Here is a 19825-nt window from a genome sequence, read left to right on the forward strand (position 1 = left end):
AGACCCATTTGTATATGGGCTGAGTCAAGCTGGTATAGCTTCCTTTAAGCTCTAGGACAGATCGTGAGATCAGGCCATGTAAGAGCTCCCAGGGGAAAAAGACAGGTTAGTGATAAAGGAGATGAAAATAATTGTTTGCCTTTTACGCTTTACTACTTCTGGACAGAACTTCCCATTTCTTCTTCAAGAGGAGTCCTGAGCCAGACCGTTTTACCCAGCCTGTACCTGAATGACCCTTTTAGCCTTAGGTCCTGTGCAGTCCCTTGACCTGAGGTGCGTGCTTGAGTTTCTGCCTGAACCAGAGCACTGTGAAGGAAGGCTGTTTAATTGTTGAACTCCAATCAGGTGAAAGCAAATTGGGGTTTTGCTATTGTCAAGAAAAATTTTTATTTCTCCTTCTGAATCTCATGACTCTGGCTCATGCAAGGAATGCTCAGCACTCCTCTGAAGGAGTGCTGTACAGCTGTGGCCCAGGCATAGTAAACCTCACAGACCAGCACAGACTTTTCCTATTGTGCCATTTGTCCTGTATAATCAAAATGAAGGTAAGAAACTGCAGATTCAGGGTGGGACTTCTATGAAGGCTAATGAAAAGGGACACCTAAATCACATCAGCTTTAGAAGAATCTGGGGTTCTGGCAGTCCTGGGCAGTTTTGTCAGTTTGGCATTAAGCACGCAGAGTATAAAAGCAAGCAGTCTTCGTCTTTGGAGAGTCTGAGGGGCCTTTCACAGCTCAAAGGTTTAGTGAAACACATGTATTTAATATAGAACGTAGAATATTCACTGGGTTGTTCTTGAGGAGTATGTAGCTGTGTTGTTTGGGAGTTTTTTGAGAGAGTATGCACATGGTACAGAGGGAGCCCATATTGTTCCCAGTGCAAAATACTGAAATCCTTGTTCTGTTCAGCCTTTCATGTAATGTACTTCAGATTTCAGTAGATAGGAAAAAAAAGTTGTCATGAAGCTCTTGGATGAGCTTCCTCATCTCAGCGCATGGTGTGGATGCAGGAGGTTGATGAGGAATTTATTTCAAACAACCTGCCAAAAAGATCCTTCTGTAACTGTAAAGGTCTTTAACATACAGATTGTTTCCAATACAGATACAGGGAGGAGCTGGAGGTAGAATACCTATCACAGAAGGACTTGGTGATCCCGAGCAGGCACTAGTCTCTCACCTGTCTGAATTTCATGCTATTATGTAAACTAGTGAGAATATTTCAAGAGTAACTTCAAAATGTTACGTTTCAGCTCATGGAAGCCCTTAAAGAACAGGAAGAGATAAACTACAGATTGCGACAGTATATGGACAAGATCATTTTGGCAATCCTGGACCACAACCCATCTATCTTGGAAATAAAGAATTGAAGAGAATGTGAGAAGAAAAAGCAGCAACTGCCTGATATTTCTGCACATGCCACTGGATCTAAACAACACTCTGATACTGTAAATTAATCTATAAATATATATATACACTACGTGTGAGTGTGGGTGCGCGGGTGTGTTTATATGATGTTTGGTACACTGTTATTTGTCATTGAATTGGCTTGGTTAGACTTTTTCCATGCACTTTCAATACTTGTGATAAGATGGATACTGTATATTAATGTAATAACAATATAACTGGATCATGCTGGTTTAGATACTGGACAAAATGACTCTACCTCTAGTTGTAAAGGTAAAAAAGACAATGGAAACATATGGATGTGGCCCTAACTTTAGGAGCAAGAATTGTTCTTTCGTTCTTCCAGGAATTTGGGTACCACAAACCAATTAGCATACCCAGGTTCAGTTCCTGACTGGTGCTGACTGTGTAATTTCCTATCTGATTTAGTTTTAGTACTGAAACCACATATAAGATGATAAAAACAAACTTTGGGGAAAAGGAAGGACACCAAGTAAAAGGGAAGAAGAGGAAGATATTGTAGAACTGTTGCTGTTTGTGAAAAATCACCATCCACTTGTTTGCCACTGTCAGCACAAAGTGCTTTTTATGCGAGATCACTTTGAGGCCTGCTTTGGGATGCTCTGAGCCAGCCTGCTCTTCAGCGTGTATGCGCATGTGTGTTTCTTACGTCAGGGTTCCTGTAGCAATGAGGCTAAGAAGCTCTTCAAATCTGTTCCCCTATTTTCAGGGGTTTATTGTGGGCCATTAAGGTGAATTCTGAGATCCTTCCCCTTCCCCTCACCCTTAGTTTTAACAATTTCACTGAAGGAAGACATTCCAGTTCTTACAAAAAAAAAAAAAAAAATGCATACTCACTTTAGCGGGCTGAGCAGCCCTTGAAATTATGTCTTGAGTTGCTTTCCCACCCGAGATAGACATTTTATGGGCAAGCTGTGGAGAGGACTGGCTGGGTCCTAACACAGTGGTGGAGAGAAGTCTGATGTGGAGTGACTTTTACCTATAGGGCAGTAAAAAAAAAAAGAGCTTAGTCTTGCAGAAGTTGCCAGTCTAGACTGAGTACACACATGCATACCTAAAACTCTGAATAGGGAACATCCCGATTTAGATGAGCAGTTGTGCAGGTGCTTAACTTTAAATGTGTACTGTGACTGCTCATAGAAGTCGGTGGGACAGGACATAAGCTTTAAAGTTGAGTGAATGCTTAAATGCTGCCTTAAATAGGGGTGGACTTCAACATGTCCTGTGTTCTCCTGAGTAGGATCTGTGTACTGTAGGGCTAGGGCCTTTTTAATTAATAATGTAGCTTATATAAGGAGCTTATGGAATTGTTTGGCTAGTTGAATGCTAAAAAAACCCTTTTATTCCATGCACTTTTTTTAAAGTAAAAATTTGACACTTTTAATTCACACCAACTGGCACAGAAAAATAGGCCCAATTATCTGGCTTTCCCCAGTGCATAGAGATGTTTCCTCTATTGAATACACTCCCCAGAAGAACGTTACAGTAGAATGACTGTGCTTTTCTGCGTGTTTCTTGCTGTCTTTTGCCCCTCGTATTCTCTTGATGTATCTTGGTGTGTACATGTGATGCATTTTTCCTGAATTTGAATACATAAAACACGTATTCATTATGAATGTAAATATATTTTTTTTTTCTGCAATCTCTGTGCTCTTGCCTTCAGTGATGTGTTACTGGAGTCATGGGAAGCGGAGAAGTACTGAAATCAGGCTTTCTTGAAGGCAAGAAAATAAAACCAGTTTGTTTCTATGGTCTGCATTAGGCAGGTGTGAAGTAACTGGAAAGTGAAAAGGACCAGAGGAATAATTATTGGACACAACACCCCAGCACACAAAGATGTCTCTAAGACTTAAGTGCTCTGGGAGAGATGGTACAGTTTTGTTCCAACAGCGATGTCTCGGGGCTGGTTTCCTGAGGCTCTAGGATAATCTGGAGGAAGGGATTTAAAAACTACTCCTTTGTCACCTGGGGCTGGTGTAAAATGTCCTGTGCTAAACTGCAGCAGCTTCTGTTTGTGGAGAAGCAGGTGGAACACCATGGACACCGCATGCCTGCGCCTTTCCCACCTGTAGCTGCTTCTGGATGTGCTGCCCAGAAGGTAGGAGAGGAACAGTTAAGCCAGCGTGGTGCTACTTACAGTACGCTGCCTACAGGACTCTTCACCTGCACTTTAGTGATGGCGTGTCCCTCTGCATGGTGCATGTGAGTGAAGCTGTTGCAGGTCAGACTGGTAACTGAATGTTTTCCCCTAAATATTTTTAAGTAAACTGGACTTAGCTTCAAAATGTTAATAATCTAAGCCCCATTCCCATTAGGTAGAACATCAGCAAATGTTGAGGACTGTTTCACTGAGAATTATGCTGAGCACTTGAGAAGCAGAGAACCTGGCTTATTTCACTGAGACCACAGAGCCCGTGGACATGAACAGAAGACAGGACTGTAGCGATAGCCAAGTTTCTGTGCAGGTAATTATATGTAAGAGGTGAACAGTCACAAATAGTGACAAATAGTCATTAAATCTGGCTGAAATCCTGAAAGCGGTATTCTAGCCAAGGTTATCCAGCAGTGGATTTTCTAAGACTTGCCGGACTTCTTGTTTACCTGTGTACCCATCTGCTTTTAGCATTTAGAAGCTCTTCCTTGCTCCAGTGTTTGCATTTGAAGAGTTGCCTTACCACCATGTTGGTGGTGTTTGTAGCTTTGTTTTATTGCATAAAGGAGTTATACTTCTGCTCCTGTGGTGCCCTTGGTGTAGTGCTGCTTTCTGTTATTGTTCAAATACATATCCAGATACTTGCTATGAGTTGGAGGTGGGAGAGGCATTTCACTGGCAGATACATTTTCTTCTCTCTATATCTACCTACTAAAAATACTAATTAGCAATTGCATTCTTAGACTGAGTAACTACAGATATTAGACCAATTTGTCTTGCAGTCTAAGCCTTGGAGAACCCTTCCATCCCAGAAGAGTTGTCACGTTTTATGACATGCCAGGTAACTCAGTAATAAGGGATCACTTGATGGGTCATTGGGGCAGAGAGAAGAGTAATCTGATATCGACGCTGCGGAGAATGTATGTTTTGATCAAGTGTCAGACACATTGGCAGAATGGACAGGAGATGTGGGAGATAGGGAGGCACCAGTTTTAGTGTCCTCCGGTAAATTTCTTACTACTTTACTGTGGGTTTCCTTTGTGCTCACAGCCAGCTGGGGAACTGCAGTCTGTGTCTGTTACTGTTGGTGGAACAATGGCTTCGCTTCTCTGGGTAAATAACATCAAACACAGAAATGTGGTATCATCGCATTCTAGCAATACTCAAACGCAGTGAACATTGTTGTGTCAAACCTGTGCTTCTCATTTAACCCTTAGGGGTGCAAACACAATCCAAGGTACTGTATTTTGATCTGCTCCTTAGTTCGTTCTACTGTAGATTATGAAAAGCTAAGTGGTATCATGGTCAAACCAGCTGCAAACCACTGCAGGTATTTTTGTACAGTGAAAAAAAAAATTACTTGCTTCTGGCTAGAAGCTGTCCATCAGGCTAATCCCACATACAACCTGCTGCAGAAAAAATACCTCTTTCAGAACCCGCACTTACGAGTACCTGAAATGTAGTCTCAAGATTTTTCTAATGTTGGCTGCTTCCCTCCAGACATGAACCTTCAGCTGCTGCCTAGTTCTGGTTTTGGAGTGTGATGCTGATTCAAAACTACCTTGACATCCAAGGAGTACTTTTCAGATTTTTGAATAACTTCTATTAAAGACTCAAGCTGTTGAGTTTTTCGTCATGTTTTGAAGTGCAACAGTGGCAAATGCAAATTGTAACCATCCCATCTATTTTTAAAGAGGTTTTAATATGCAAATTTGTAGCAAGTCTAAAAATAAATAATCCAATACACTTTTGCTGCCAACTTTCCTGTTACAGTCTTGGGAGAAACTCAGATGTTTCTCAGCCAGCTCTGTAGGGAGTTGAACACAGCGTTATCAATTCTGAAAGATACGTGTATCAACAAATATTTTGCTGTCTGAAGGCAGCGGTGCTCCATTTACTTCAGTAGAACTGCATTACTCTCCAGAAAGGATTTTGGCCTATGGTATTTAGGCTCCCTAATCTGGTTAGCAATTGAGGGCTTGGAAGCTAATATATAAACATACATTGTGGCCTGCTACATCAGTCACTGTTCAGCGGTCTCTGCATCATAGTGCTAGTGACATGTGATGAATCGAAGAACTAGAATTTACAAATAAATTAATACTTTTTTTTTCTTCTTTAATGGCAGTGAATATACAGTGGTTTTCTCTTAAAACAAATACTGTATGGTGTGCTCTGAGGGATTTTTTCCAAGGAAGGAAGGAAGTAGCAGCTGATCAAACACTTGCCAAATCAGTGGCTTGGCTTATATTGATTTAAGTGAAAATTTGACTTAAACTTTAACTGAGTAGTTCCTGAATTGGTTCTGTTATAAGTAGCAATGCTTGTATTCTCGTTATGTCATTTGTTACTCGAGGAACGTTGTCAAAGAGACATGACAGGTGATGTAACACAGCTGATTTCAAAGCATATAGTTCAACAGTTGCTGGCATTTGGTTCCTTTGCAGCAGCATCTGAGTTGTTTTCTCACTATTTTTCAACTCAAAATACCGATCCTAGGAGCAGTTTGCTGTTGAAGCATGTGGCATGTCTGGGTTTCTTATTTAATGAAATTCTGCATGTACCTTTAGAGTTTGATAAGGATTGCTGTAGGTGTTTGGTCTGAATCCTGTGATCCTGCCTAATGCACTGGGAGTTGCTCTCATGTGCAAGAGAGTTGTTTCTTTGTGGGATTCTTCCCCAGTATATGTTTGCTGACATTTGCGTCCTCGGTCTTGTCCCCAGCCACTGTGCCCACTATCAGAGTGTCTGTATACCTTGGAGCAGCCACTTTGAGCAGATGGGAGGATCAGTTTGCTTCAGTTTGGCTTTAGCTACTGCAGCAAAGAATTTCAGCCCTGTCTTTATACCAGGCCAGTTCTGTCTGTGCGTTTTGTGTGGTTCTGAAAACAATTGGTGTCCCATCTATGTGGCAAAATGTTGTAGCCGAATCTCACTGTGTGGAAGCACATGGGGTGAATAATCCTGAAGTCCATCCAGGTAAGGGATCATTGGGATGTCCCCATAAGTTTTGCCTTGATTCTCTGTAGCTATCCAATTGCATGCTGTGCTTGGACACTGCAAGGCACAGCCCTACTAGCTCAGCCTAGTCAGCTTACCTTACAGATAATGACAGAAACATCTGCAGCTAGGGTCACTGTACCATAGTTTGCCACAGTGTGGAGCCAGCTAACAGGCTACATTGTGTTCTTAAACTTTTTTTTTTTTTTTTAGCTTACTGGCTTAAGTCTCCAACTTTTGTTCAACTGCGAGAGTAGTACCTATTCAAACATATAATGAGAGCGAGGTTACTTTTTACTTAAACTTTAAACCTAATGAGAACATATATTAACAAACATGGACTTCTGTGGTATAGTTTGGATACCTACCCCTAGAATCTGTATCTCTCTTTTATGTAGGTGTTCTTAGTGGTACAACTGTGATATCTGAGCTGTCAGCTTTTGCATCACCATTCTCAGCAGTGATACTCACCCTGGCAAGCCTCCGTAAAGCCCGTTGTGCCCTGGTGAAGGGCGCAGAGGTGATTGTTCTGGGACGCACATTCAATATGCAGATGGTAGGGGGTGCAGGAGGGCTGCAGTTACTCTTCCACCCAGACAGAGCACTGATCTTACACTACCCAGCATCGGCCCCGTTTTATTAAATACCTTATCTGTAGCTGAATTATTCTGGCTTTGGAGAAAGGAAGTCAGAAGGGGAACAAAGAATATCATATAACGTGAACACTAGTGTGCTACAGGGCAGTAAATTTTGCACTGATGTATGTTTAAATACTGAGATATTTTGAGAATTACTGTAAAATCAGTTGTGGGAGCCATTTGTTTTGCTTTGTTGCTGTACTTATATTTTTTGCATGGTTACATATTTTAGTACTTGTGCCTTTTACTTCTCTGTTGTGAAGAATACATTTTATTTTCACATTGTATCTCCTGTTTGGGGCACTTTTTATATACACCTTTTCATTTGATCTTCATCTCTGGTTTTCATGTAATGTACATGTGTATATATAAAATAGATCAGATTTGTATTCATGTGCCTATGAGATGTAAAAAATACTCATTTTGTACAGGTTTTTTTAGAAGCACTAGGTCATGGTCTAAATTACGTAGCAAATGAAATTTTACATAATTAGCAGTTCTTTGTCTTCTTTTAGAAATGTTGTGTCAGATGGCTGGTCTCTTTTGTAAGGCAATGAATGTCACACACACACACTCCCCAGATTTCTTGTTCAAGTGTTGTTATGAGACAATTTCCATCCACTTGTTGGTTTTGCTTAATTCAAAACAATAAAACAGCTAACTAAAAGTTACAGTCCTAACTTGGTGATTATAGTTTTTATTCACACTAAAGCCAATTTGTTTTGTGTTATACTTGAAATGGACACCAGGTCAAAATCTCATTTGAACACATTGCCCATTTCAGGTTAACTTCAGTTCTGGGATTATTTTTGTGGGAGTAGGCAAGTGATTTACTTTACCCATTGAAATGGAAAGAGAAATAGCATTACCTGTTCATAGACTCTCCTTGGAGAGGGTAAAATGCTTTACATCTGTTCCCTCCCTGGCTTCTGTGGCAGCTTTTCCTGAGGACAGATCCTGGATCTGTATGACTGGAGATCTTCCTCTTGTGGCTGTGAGAAATGGGGTGTCTAGCTTTTCACAACTTGGCAGCTGTAGAATAAGCTCCTTCCCTTGGGGTTTGTAGCACTGCACTCTCCTGCAACATTTGGGAAGCTAAACAGATGCGTTATGGTGGGCCATCTGTAACTGGCAATCAGGGACCGGGTCCTACAAGTGTCCTTCCATCCCACCAACCTCTTCTTGAGCCGGTGCTTTCATTTCTTGAGCGTTGACCCCCTCATCTGGTGAGATGCTTGAATTGTTCCCTCCCTCACACCTTGTGGTTTACGGATACCCCCACGCACCAGCCCCTGGATGCAGGGAGACAATAAACCGTGGTAAGTCACAAGAAAGAAATCATCAATATCCCCTAAATCTCCCAAAACACAAAGTTTTAATCTGTAAAATAATATGTTCCATTCTCATGAAGCAGAATTTTTTAAAGTGAATTTGGCACCTGCTTGACAGGTTATAAAGCTGCCTTAGAAACAAGGAGGTGGGTTTGTTTTTTACTTCAGAGACTGCTTGGTTGAAAATGAGCAAAGTCTACTCACTCCATTGTTACTGAAAAAAAACTGAAAAAAGCAGGCAGCAAAAGTGTCATATAACTATTTTTAATCTCATTCTGTAATTTATGACACGAGTGAAGTGACATTAGTACTGTTGCAATGTGCCATTACACTATTTTCTCTGTATTTTCTTGAAATACTCTCTGGGGACAATAAAGAGGTCCTTGCTCGTGTGGATCCTTTCAGGTAGCTGTAATGTACAATCAGACATGTAAATAAATTACTTGATTTCCCTGCATGACTAAAGCCTTGTCTGGAGTGGGTGCCTGGCCGTCCCTGCTCGCCCCGCATCCCTGGGCCTGGCGGGCGCCCTCCTCTGCCCCTGTGCTCGGTGGAGGCAGGACTGCGCGGTTCTGCCCTCGCCTGCCCAAAGGCCAGCTTCGCCTGAGGTACACGGATGTCACCAGGGAATGAGTTTGTCTCGGTACGTGCCTTATCCGACAGGCACCGCGATGTGAGCTTTGTGGGTCACACAGTGCTGAAGCTTCCCGGGACTGACCTGTTAATCTCTCCACCCACAGTGCTCCCCTGCGCAGCTGATGGGAGCTCCAGCTGTGAGCTGTTGGCAGGGTTCGGAGCCAGCTTTTTAATCTGACTTACATGTAATTATTTACTGACCCATGTGGCTAATGAGCATGTGCTCTGACTCCTTTCCTGGGGAGCAGCGGCGGGAGGGTGCAGCCTGAAGCCATGTCCTGGGGTGGGGTTGGCCTGTGCCTGGCCAGTGCTGCCCGCCCTGGGGGGCCCGCGGGGCACTGGGGAGGGGGGGTCACGGCCAGACTGATGGCAACAGCTCTCACCTGCGCTGGGGGGAGGCCCCACGGTGAGCTCTGCCCATTGCCAGGCCCCCGGGGCAGCTGCGCTCCCAGGTGTGCCTGGGTGAGGCCTGCTGGGAGCGGGAGAGCAAAGATGGCCGTGAGGGGCTGTGGTGGTGGTGGGAGCTGGGGCCTGTTGGTGGTGTGGTGTGTGGAGCTGGTGGGGACAAGCAGAGACCTTCGCTCCGGTGTGGGCTCAGGCTGGGACACCCCTGCCACCATCCCCAGCGAGGCGAGCTGTGCATGAGGCAGGAAGGCGGAGGGACATGCCAGTGGCTGCAGGCCTTGACCAGCACTGAGGTAATTTTTTTTTAATCTTCTCCTGTTTGAGCGGCCAGACCTACCAGCCTCTTCTCTGGTCTTTATTTTAACTGCTAGAGTGGAAAAAAAAAAACAATCTCCGTGGCTAGCTGTTTAGGTTCAAGGCTACTTTTTGCAGGTCTGTGTGGTGGAGTGAGGGGAGGGCACCATGGCGTGGTCACCTCAGGGGCACTGGCCTGGGGGCTGGTGTCTGTGGGCGCCATTACTGAAAAGAGGGACCTGTTAGTCTGAGAAAATGCTGCTGACAGAGGGGCAGCCGCAGCTAGCCTACGGAGGTGCTGGGTGCTTCTGACTGGGAAAAATGGCGCCTTTCTGTGGTGTGGTGGGAAGACTCCCAGGGTGAAGCGTCTCTTCAAATAGCCCTGTGCAGGTCACTGCCCCATCCTACCTGCCCAGCAGCGTGTCAGAGGGAAACCATCAGGGTTAGCCTGGAAATGCCAGCAAAGTCCATGCTGGTGTAGCCGCAGGGTGCAGATGGCTCATGGCTGTCCTCCCACAGGAGGCTTCAGTGGGTTTAAAGTTTGCCTCTTGAAAAGCTACCGCTGCCACCCCCAGCCTGCTTCTTTGTCAGGTGTCATTTGCACCCTTGATGTAAAAAAATGTGACTGTTTTGCACCCATGAGAATGACATTGAAGGATGTAAAGCCAGAGAACCAGGCCTGTGGGGTATTATTTAAGGTCTGAGGTGGAGGCTAACATGATATGCTCTCTGCCTCCACCTGGGCTCAAAGCAAGGAATGGGGGAAGGGAATTTTTGAAAGACTTCAAGAGTTGCAGGGCAAATGTTTTCCTTTAAAAAGCATTTTTATGATCTTCAAGTGATTGTAGCCTGCAGACTCCTTTGATTTGGCTGTCAGTAGTTTCTAAGCCCGGTATATGTCTTTTACAGTATCATCCCATGTGGTTGCTGGGCAGCTTTTCTCCCAGTCGGTACAGATATTTGGGGAATCAGAGCAAAGACAGCGTATGAATAATCTTTTGAGCAACATACCTGTGTGTTATGTTCTCAGGCTTCCCCATTCCCAGATTCCTCATGGCAATGAGATGTTGGATATTCAGATTTCTAACAGCAGGCTCAAAGAACGCTCCCTGCTGTGTATGCTAAACCGCTTTACCAGAGAGACACGGAGCAGTTTTGTTCCCAACTCTCAGCAGCTCAGGCTAACATGCTGTACTGCTGACCTACTTCCAGATCAATTACTCACTGGTACGCAAGAAAGACACACTGGGAAAGTAAATCAGCTGTTACTCGGGGGATAGGAATACATCAACACCATGTATCACAAAGTCTGTAATAGTTTCTAACAAATTATGCTGTTCCTACTGGGCTGGGGAGAGCAGAGACTCTTGGGTCATTTTGCAACCAGGAATTAAAGCTCAGAACTCCCTGGGAGGCGACTTATCTTGCTCTTATCTTTTGAGGGGGAAGGGAGGAAGGGAAAAAGTTTGAAGCCAGACAGGTTAAATAAGGCAGCAGCAAAGTAGGAAATAGATGGCAGGAGCTGACTCCTGAAAACTTGGATGGTGGCAAGGAGAGCCATTACAAAGAGGAAATACACCTCGCGTGAGCGCAAGTGAGTACACTAGCCAGCTCCTCTGGTCTGGCAGCAGGCTCTGATCTCCTCATGTTGTCTTGGCAGACACATTTTGTTGAACATAGCAATCTCAAAGCCATGACTTTGATGCTTTCCCTTGCTCTGTTTGCTGCTCTTGATGGCCCGTGTTTCACTGTTTGCCTAGATTTCCGATGGCAGACAGAGGTCTGGGATGTGTCACTTCACTCTAAATGTTTTTTGATGGATTTAATGCAGCAGGGACTCTCCTAGCTTGCATAACTCAGGGTAAGTTTTGTCCTTGGACCCAGCTGCTTTTTGCATGCAATAGAGGGGTTAGAGCATATGACTAGTAAATGGAAGACTGTCCCAGATGTAGAACTATAACTATTTGGGTTAGTGGTGACTTTAAAGCAACTTTGCAGCGATACGTGTCAGCATGTCTTCTGCACAGTGCTTAAACCCTTATTCCCTCACACTGAGATCTTTGTACCTTATCTTGCTAACAGACAAAGTAGTTAATATTTTGATGCAATAGCATATAACATAAGGTTACAACTCATAGTAAAGACTGTTTCTGAAAAGAAGGAAGACCTGAGCTGTGGTACCAAATGAGGTAGATGGAATTTAGCTGCTGAAAGGCTGCACTCACGCTCTCCCTGTTGTACCATAATGCAAACAAATAGCAGGTTGTGGTTTATGAAACACTTGTCTCTCTTGGCCACTGTGTGGCTTTTCTTAATGTGCTCAGGCTTTTATTTAAAACACAAACAGTCACCTGGCAGGGTTGCTGTCAGCCCTTCAATAATCCTCTGGTCTGCCAGAGCACTTTTCCTGTGTGACAGAGAAATAACCCTGACCAAACCTGTCCTTTAGCCTCTCGGATCAAAGGGTGGACTTTGGAGCTGAGCTCTGGCTGTGCAAAGCAATGAATTGCAGAGTTGCACTGAAGCAAAGCAGGAGCAGAGGAGTTTGCTTTCACTGGTGGAAATACTGTATGAGCATGGATTTAAGATGCAGCTCTGTTGCCCCCCCCCCCCCCTCAGCAGCCCCCATGCAGGTGAGCTGCTGGCCAGGACAGCGGGTACAGCAGAGCTGCCCCGCAGCAGAGAAGGGCCAGGCTCTTTGCATCACCGCTGCCAGGGCTGATGGCTGTGGAGGGATGTGGTTAAACTCCTGAAATGCAAAAGTCTAGAGCCATGGAGGGTGCAGGACGTGGCTGAAAAACAGCCATGAGTTCTGCAACCCCCATGGCTCCTGCCATCCTGCTGTTCTTGGCCTCTGGGTATCGCAGGGATGCTGGCTTCCCAAGCGACTGTACCATCAAAAAAGCAAACCTTAGCATCAGAGACCAGCTTGGAAATATTTGGCACAATATTTGTGTTAACACCTAAAAATGGGACTTACCCTTAGGAAAGCAACTGTTCCTCTTTGGCATGAGCTGTTCAGACCTCACATGTTTTATTTATTTGTGCAAGGAGCACACTGCAAACGCAGTATGTGTTCTTGCAATAAGGGTTGTGCAACTTGGATCTGATGGGACAGGCAATGATGTCTGGTTACAAATTCATAGGTATATGGTGCAAAGAGGGATTATGAGATGTCAGCTCGATAGCGGGTTCTAAGTGTGCCTGGATTTTTTAATTTTCTTTTTGTTTGCTGAATTTGGTTTGTGTTATTCAGGAGAAGTATGTGAGCCAAAAAATACCAGATTACTTTCTGCTGCCCAGCAATGACTGAAAACTAGAAACCAGAATTAAAAGTTTCAATGCGAAGCTAAACAGTGGTTCAAAACCACAAACTTCAAATTCTTCCCTCCTGCCCTACAGCTAGTGGTGATAAAAATGAGAGCTGATTCATTTCTTGGGTTTTAACCAAGCATTAGCCATAAGACTAAATATTTGGTAACTGGAAACCCGGAGGAGGAAATATTAATAATGTAGTATTGTATTTATGATTGATGCTATTATGATTTTACTGTGTAAACAGAAAATAATGGGATTGAAGTAAAACGTGAAAATTCAGTTTGAATATAGGGAACACTTCCCGACACAGCCCCCTGTCAGGCCGCCCGTTGCCGTCCCAAGGGACGGGGTGGAAACGCTGTTGCTTGGCGCACGGAGGGTGCGGGGCGGTGCGGAGCGCGCAGAGCTCGCGCCCTCCCGCGGCTCGCGCTCCGGGGGGGCCTCCCTGCCCCCTCGCCGCCCCCGAAGCGCGGCGCGCCCCTCGCCCTCCCCAGCGGGTGCGGGGCCCCGGGAGCGGCCGGGCGGCAGGCGGACCCCGCAGCGGGCTTTTTTCATACCAAACAGCCGCTGTTCGTGCCGCAGGCGGCAAGGCGTGTCCGTAGCGATGCGCGGCTATCCTCTGTCGCGACAAACACTAGCGACTGTTGGCTAGGAGGCAGGAAAACCAACGTTCACCGATATGTCTTGGTCTCTCCCGAGCTGCCCGCGCCGGTGCTGCCGGCCGAGCCCAGCGGGATTTGGGGGGCTTCTGAGCGGCGTCGCTCGGGGCACGGGGGCCGCGGGCCAGCAGCCGGCTGGGCCCGCGCCGCAGCACGGCCCGCTCGCCCTCCCGCCCCGCCGTGCTGGGCGGTTCCGCGGGGCCGGCGCCGCCCGGTCGCGGTGCCCCGCCCCGGCGCCGCACGTGCTGCAGGAAGCGCCGCGAACCGGGCGGGCGGCCCGGCGGCGTGCTGCGGTGCCGCGGACCCTGCCCCGCGGGGCGCGGGCTGGGCGGCGGTCGGTGGGAGGTGCCGGCCCGTCCCGCCGCAGGTAGCTCCCCGGGGCGGGCGGCCGGGCCCGGCGGCGGGCGGGTGGCTCGCCGGCTTCCACTGGCGGCGCGGGGGTGCTGCTAGCCCGTCGGGCGCGGTGGCCAAGTGGTAAGGCGTCGGTCTCGTAAACCGAAGATCGCGGGTTCGAACCCCGTCCGTGCCTGCCGAGGCAGCGCGGTGCGCTGGCAGCCCCCCCGCGGGGGGGCCGCGGACGCCGCCTCGTTTGCGGCTCCTTTTTGCTTTCGGTGGCGGGTGTGGGAGCTGCGGGCCGGGGCCGCGTTCTGCTGCTGGGGCAACTGACCCGCCGCGTGGTCGCCAGCCCCCGTGGATTCCCACCGTGGCCGCGGTCCCCGCGGATCTTTGCCACAGAGCTGGGGGCGGGGGGGGCTCCACGGGGCGGAGGCCGCGGGGGGAAGCTCCGGCCCCGGTGCGGCCCCGCTGCCGTGCACCGCACCTGTGCGAAGGGGCACGGAAAGCGCCGCCTCGCCGCAGGAATCTCGCCGCGCTTTGTTCCAGGACAGTTGTCTTCGCTGCAATGAATCATAGTTAAAATAAAGCTGATGTTTGTGCTGCCTTGCTGTGGGGGAAGTGTTGGGTGAGCTGGGGAGTGATGGATCCCTCTTGCTGTTGCTTTGTAGGTGTGAGGATTGGTGTAGTTCTCACACAGAGAGTCCTTAAATGATAGAGGGAGGCCAAATCCTGGAGTAAACAAATACGGCTAGGAAAAGCTTCGTGCAGTTGTACTGTTTACACCAGAATTGGCCTGGATTGCTTGGTTCTTAATACAAGTTTCACACATGTGCAAGGGCATTTCTGCTGGCTCTGTATAACATCACTTAAGCTGCTTTCAGACAGCTTAAAATATGTAAAGAATAGAGTAATTTCACTGCAAAATTGCAATAGCGAGATATCTGGGAAAAGCTGAGGAGCCTGTTCCAAAAAACTAGCTGCTTCCTTCAATGCGTAGAAAAAGCCGGCTTTTGTTGTTTTATGTGCCACACTTAGCCTGGGACTGGGTGGGCAGGAGGCTATTTGTCTTTCTAAATAAGCATTGGAAGTGTGTGTGTGTAAGGTGTTTGGGGAGGTTTGTGGGAAACGGTTCTACAGTATGTTATTAACAAGCTGCAAAAAAAGCCACAGTACATTTTGATATAAAAACAGAAAATGCAGTTTAGAACCTTTTTGGAAAAATGTAGACACCATTTTACTTGGAAAATGCAGTGCTGTCAAAATCCTGTCAACTTTGTTGGAGGCCTTTGAGGACGAAAGTTCTAGCTTTGAAACACCCTATTTTGACTTTGTATTATTATTATTTTTCTACAGCATCTCACATCAGAATGTCAAGCCAAAATGTTTCTAATGATTCAAAAGCCGTCTTGCAGCTTTTGCAGAGAATTTCAGAATTCTGTGGGTTTGTTTCTGGTTGAAACCAATTGTGAAACCACGGTCCTCCCTGAAACAGGCTTGCCATCCCGTAAACCTGAGCAGTTTAGTCTTGCCCAAACGTGTGCCACAAACCCAGGACCAAGAACCAGATATTTCAATAAAGCTCTGGCACTGCCATTCCCTGTGGCCATAACACATCCAGGCAGCTTACCAGTTGCTTAACTTCAGTCTCTGCAGAACTGGAATATTCACTCCTAGCTCCTGGGTGTCTTGTCAGGAAGGTCCTTTGCAGACTCTTTATATGGCTCCTTGGAGAGGAGCCCACAGGAAAGCTCTGTACCAGGACTACTGATGTACATCTTCACTCTTGGAACAAGCTCACCTGCCCAGATCCTTTCTGTTCTGTAACATGTAGTTCTGCCTTCAAGGCTCCCCAGTGTGTCTGTGAAGAGCTAATCCCAGGGCAGAGGTGTTTTTTTCCCAGTCTTCAGGACCATCTTTTTTGGGCTGTTGGTTTTGCTCAGCACAGCACAGTCCTGGTCTGCGATACAGGCCCCTGCTCACCCTCAAAGTGTGACTGAAAAATGGTGTGTTGGTTGTAGGAGTCAAGAAAGTCCAGACAAAGCTAAGGAGGTGTTCCTGTACAGCAAAGAATGGGCGGGGACCTTGCTATAAATACCACATTTCAGCAGGTAAAGCTTTCGGAGGAGTTTGTCACCTCTGAAAAGTTCTGGTTGGCTTGTTAGAAGGTATGCAGCTGTGCTTCGGGGCTCACATGTAAAGTTTACACCAGGGCAAGGTGCTGTGCTGAGCCTGCTGGAGAGAAAGTATGAACAGCCCTGGCTGAGGCAAGAGCGGAGGCTGCGAGTTACTTAAGATAACTGGGGGAATACTTCCAGCAGGAGCTCAGGGTGCGAAAGTCTGGCCCCACGCGTGTCTGTCACCTGGCACGCGTGCTGTGCATGACCTGCCTCCTTGGGACAGGAGCACTGCATGGTTTGTTAACAAAGCTGGAAATCAACAGCTAGACCTCAACTGATGTGAGTTAGCAGAGAGCTGCGCAAGGTAATTAGACTGTGTCAGCTGACCCTGTGTGTGAGCAACATCCAGCCTAAAAATAAAACCCGTATAAAATGTTCTGCCCATCACACCTAAGCAGAGCTGGTCCTGCTACTCGCTCCCTTCCTGGGTTGCTGGTGTGGGCACCAATGGGGCCTTTTGGTTCTCCTTTCTCCCCTCTCTTTGGTGTCTCCACACCTTCGCTTTTTGTGGGAGCTCCCAGCATGACAAGGTTGTGTTGAGGCAGATCACGTGTTTTCTCACCTCCCAGATTCCTGGCCCCCTCTTCTGACTCATTCAGGCAATAAAGTTGATTTTGGCTTTAATTTAATAGCTAAAGTCCTGAAGTGCCAATGAACTTTAATCAAGATGCTTATGATCTGATCATAGCTGTGCTGGAGATGGTTTTGGTTTGGGGTTTTTTGGTGGGTGAGGGAGAGCTGTTTATTTTGGATACAAGTCCTGACCAAAAACATAAAAAATTTTAGGTGCCCCATTTGAGTTGCTTTAGGATCTTTGATTTTATTCCAGAAAATACTGAGTAGCCTCCCTCTGAATATAACACCTCTATTAAATGAGGAGTTATTAAATGAGGCCCCTTTTAATTACCTAATAAAAACACATTACAATGACTGTACTTAAAAGATGTGTTAATGCTAGAAATCTTGGCCATATTTAGATACAGAATTTCCTGACATTTCTGGTTTGACAAACCAGTTATTCAGAATCCAGACATCTTCATGACCTCTTTAAAATAAGTGTTAAAATGACTCAATTTTAACAGCAGTATTTCTGAATTGTGTATTATATGTATTTTTGAAAGGCTGACAGAAAATGCTTGCTTTTGAAAGGTAAGATGTGAATGGGGACTAAAAGCATAATGTTCTTTGTTCGGATTATAATAACATTTTCAGTTCTTTGCAACTCTCCTGAGTGTCTGTTGCGTCCTCCCCAGGGTCAAACTTCAGCAACTGAAAACCAGTGTGTTAGCAACATAGGAGGAGCTGTGTGTCTGGTGCAGAAATAGTAGTGAGATCATTCGAAAGCCTTGCACAGATCTTGCTGTATGGAGCTGGGCAGGGGGATTGCCGCAAAAGCTCTTCAGACCCTCTTCTCCCATTAATAACGTGTTGGATTGTATTCCCCCTCTCTTGCTCTTTGGGTATCCCTCCATGGGATGGCTGACACCTTTTTTTTTTTTTAAAAAAAAAAAAAAAGAGAGAGAGAGAGAAAAAAACCCCAACAACCCAAGCCCTGAAACCTTGAACTTCGAAAGAAAAGACATGTGCCGAGTTGTGCAAATAGATCGTGGTGTGCCAGGGGTGAGCAGGCTGCCTGAGCCAGCTGGGCCATGTGCTGGCGGAGCCCTTGCTCTCTGCAGCAGGGCTGGTGTCGGGGCAGCCGGGCCCTGCCTTTGTACATGGTAAATAGCAGGGCCAAGCTGGGAGGATGCTCGGCGTCTGCAACGCGAAACTGCAGTGACGTTTCCTGCAGATTAGACAGCTAAGTGTACAAATATTTTGTAACAGTGTGGGTGCTGACAAGACCACCAACAAACAATTGAGGAGGAGACAGTGATCTTAGATGAGGCAGGAGAACACTATAGGCAGTATTGTCTGAATCCTAAATATATGGCTGAGTAAATTAACCCATGAGTAAATAAACCTCAACTGTGGAAATCTTCACATGGCTACAGCAATGTGATTCCCATTTCCATTATGCCTGGAATGTAATGGACTGCTGAAGTTTGACCAAAAGGCATTTCTTGTGTCAAAATGAAAAATTACAGATCAAAAGGGTGACTTTGCAGACAAACATATCGATCTAAAGCCTGGGTGACACAGACTTCCTGGAAGAGAGCCCAGAAGCATGTCTGTGTTTAAAGTCAAATGGCTGTAGCCTTTTACCACTGATGAATAAAAAATGTTTTTGTCTGCATGCTGAAGGCTCAAGCAGAAACAGAAATTACTCGATTTGTTCTGCCAGAGGAGCAGGTACGTGTTTGTGAATAGTAATCCATTGAACCCTGCCGTTTTCAGCAATTTAAAAAATGACAGTAAGACAGGAAATAAGAAAAAAATTTCCCCGTTGAAAACTCTGTTTATGGCATCAGTTGGAGAGGCAAAGAGAGTCGTCTCGTTCTGTGTTCAAGGGTCAAAGCTACTGGTGTCCCCTTCTCTAGAAACGTGATGAGGGCAGCAGTTGTGCAGCTACTCCGTGAGGATCCCAGTTGTATTTTTGCTTTGGTACAACACCTGTAGAGGTCCAGTCCTGAGGATGGTACTATAGATCCTAAAGAAAAGGTCCAGGTATGCCTCCCTGACCAGGATTAATGAAGAGGTCAGCGCAGCATGCTGCTGCTGCTGCTCCTCTGAGAGCAAGGTGTAACATCACGAGTGGTGGCAGTGGGATTTTGTGAATGAGCAATGTGGGCAGCAAGGAGAGGGAGTGGGAGTCCTTATTGTCATGCTGTTGTAGTGCAGAGCAGTCTTTGGTGCCTTGCTTTTCCAAGGGAACCCGTGAAAACAGAATTTAAATGGAAAAAGTGGTGCTGAATGGCAGCGAGTGCTTCTGTGAAGCCCAGAAGATGCCAGCTGACATTCCAGGCAGAGTGTCTGAAATGAACTGCACTTATGCAGGGAAGGAGGGGTAAGGGGGATGGATGGATGGGAGATTTCTAATCTCATCTCCTCCAGTATGTTTAACCTCAGCAGCACGGGGCCTACTGGTCACAGACACCCTGCTCCTCTCCCTCTTTCTCTCTCAGGTGCTTATTCATGTTCCTGACTGTAAACTGTGTGAAAGAAGCAGAGGCTCAGAGCCCAGGCCTGGAAGGTTTTGCGTGGGGGTTCTCCTTATCCGTGTGAATACCCTCTTGCATTCACCACTGAGTGGTTTACTGCAGTAAGCAAGCTGTTGCAGGATGAAGGGCAGTAACATGAGTATAGCTTTTGTTACGACCTTGATGTAAATTGGAAAGCAAATATATTGGAGCTGATGAAATTATATGTTTGTAAATGCAGTGCCATGGGAGCAGAGTCAGATTGGATTTATATAGCTTCTGAACTATTAGTCCTTATATGAATCTCGTATTATGGAGAATGATTTCCTTTGCATTCTGCACAATACAGCTCCGCCTGCCTGGTGATTATGTTGA

At 46.2% G+C, this 19825-nt stretch overlaps 1 protein-coding gene across 3 annotated transcripts in view; it reads left to right on the forward strand.

Moving 5' to 3' along the window:
- The window catches only part of RAB11FIP4 (RAB11 family interacting protein 4), a 177402-nt gene that overhangs the window by 131837 nt on the left and 25740 nt on the right, over nucleotides 1-19825 (forward strand). For all 3 annotated transcript variants that reach the window (XM_080380991.1, XM_080380992.1, XM_080380993.1), the window contains one exon: nucleotides 1250-9879. In XM_080380991.1, the coding sequence (XP_080237117.1) occupies nucleotides 1250-1366 (117 nt within the window). In that variant the 3' untranslated portion in view covers nucleotides 1367-9879. The remainder of the gene's footprint in view (nucleotides 1-1249; nucleotides 9880-19825) is intronic.

This window comes from Falco punctatus (assembly GCF_963210335.1).
Source record: "Falco punctatus genome assembly, chromosome: 1".
Lineage (NCBI taxonomy): Eukaryota > Metazoa > Chordata > Aves > Falconiformes > Falconidae > Falco > Falco punctatus.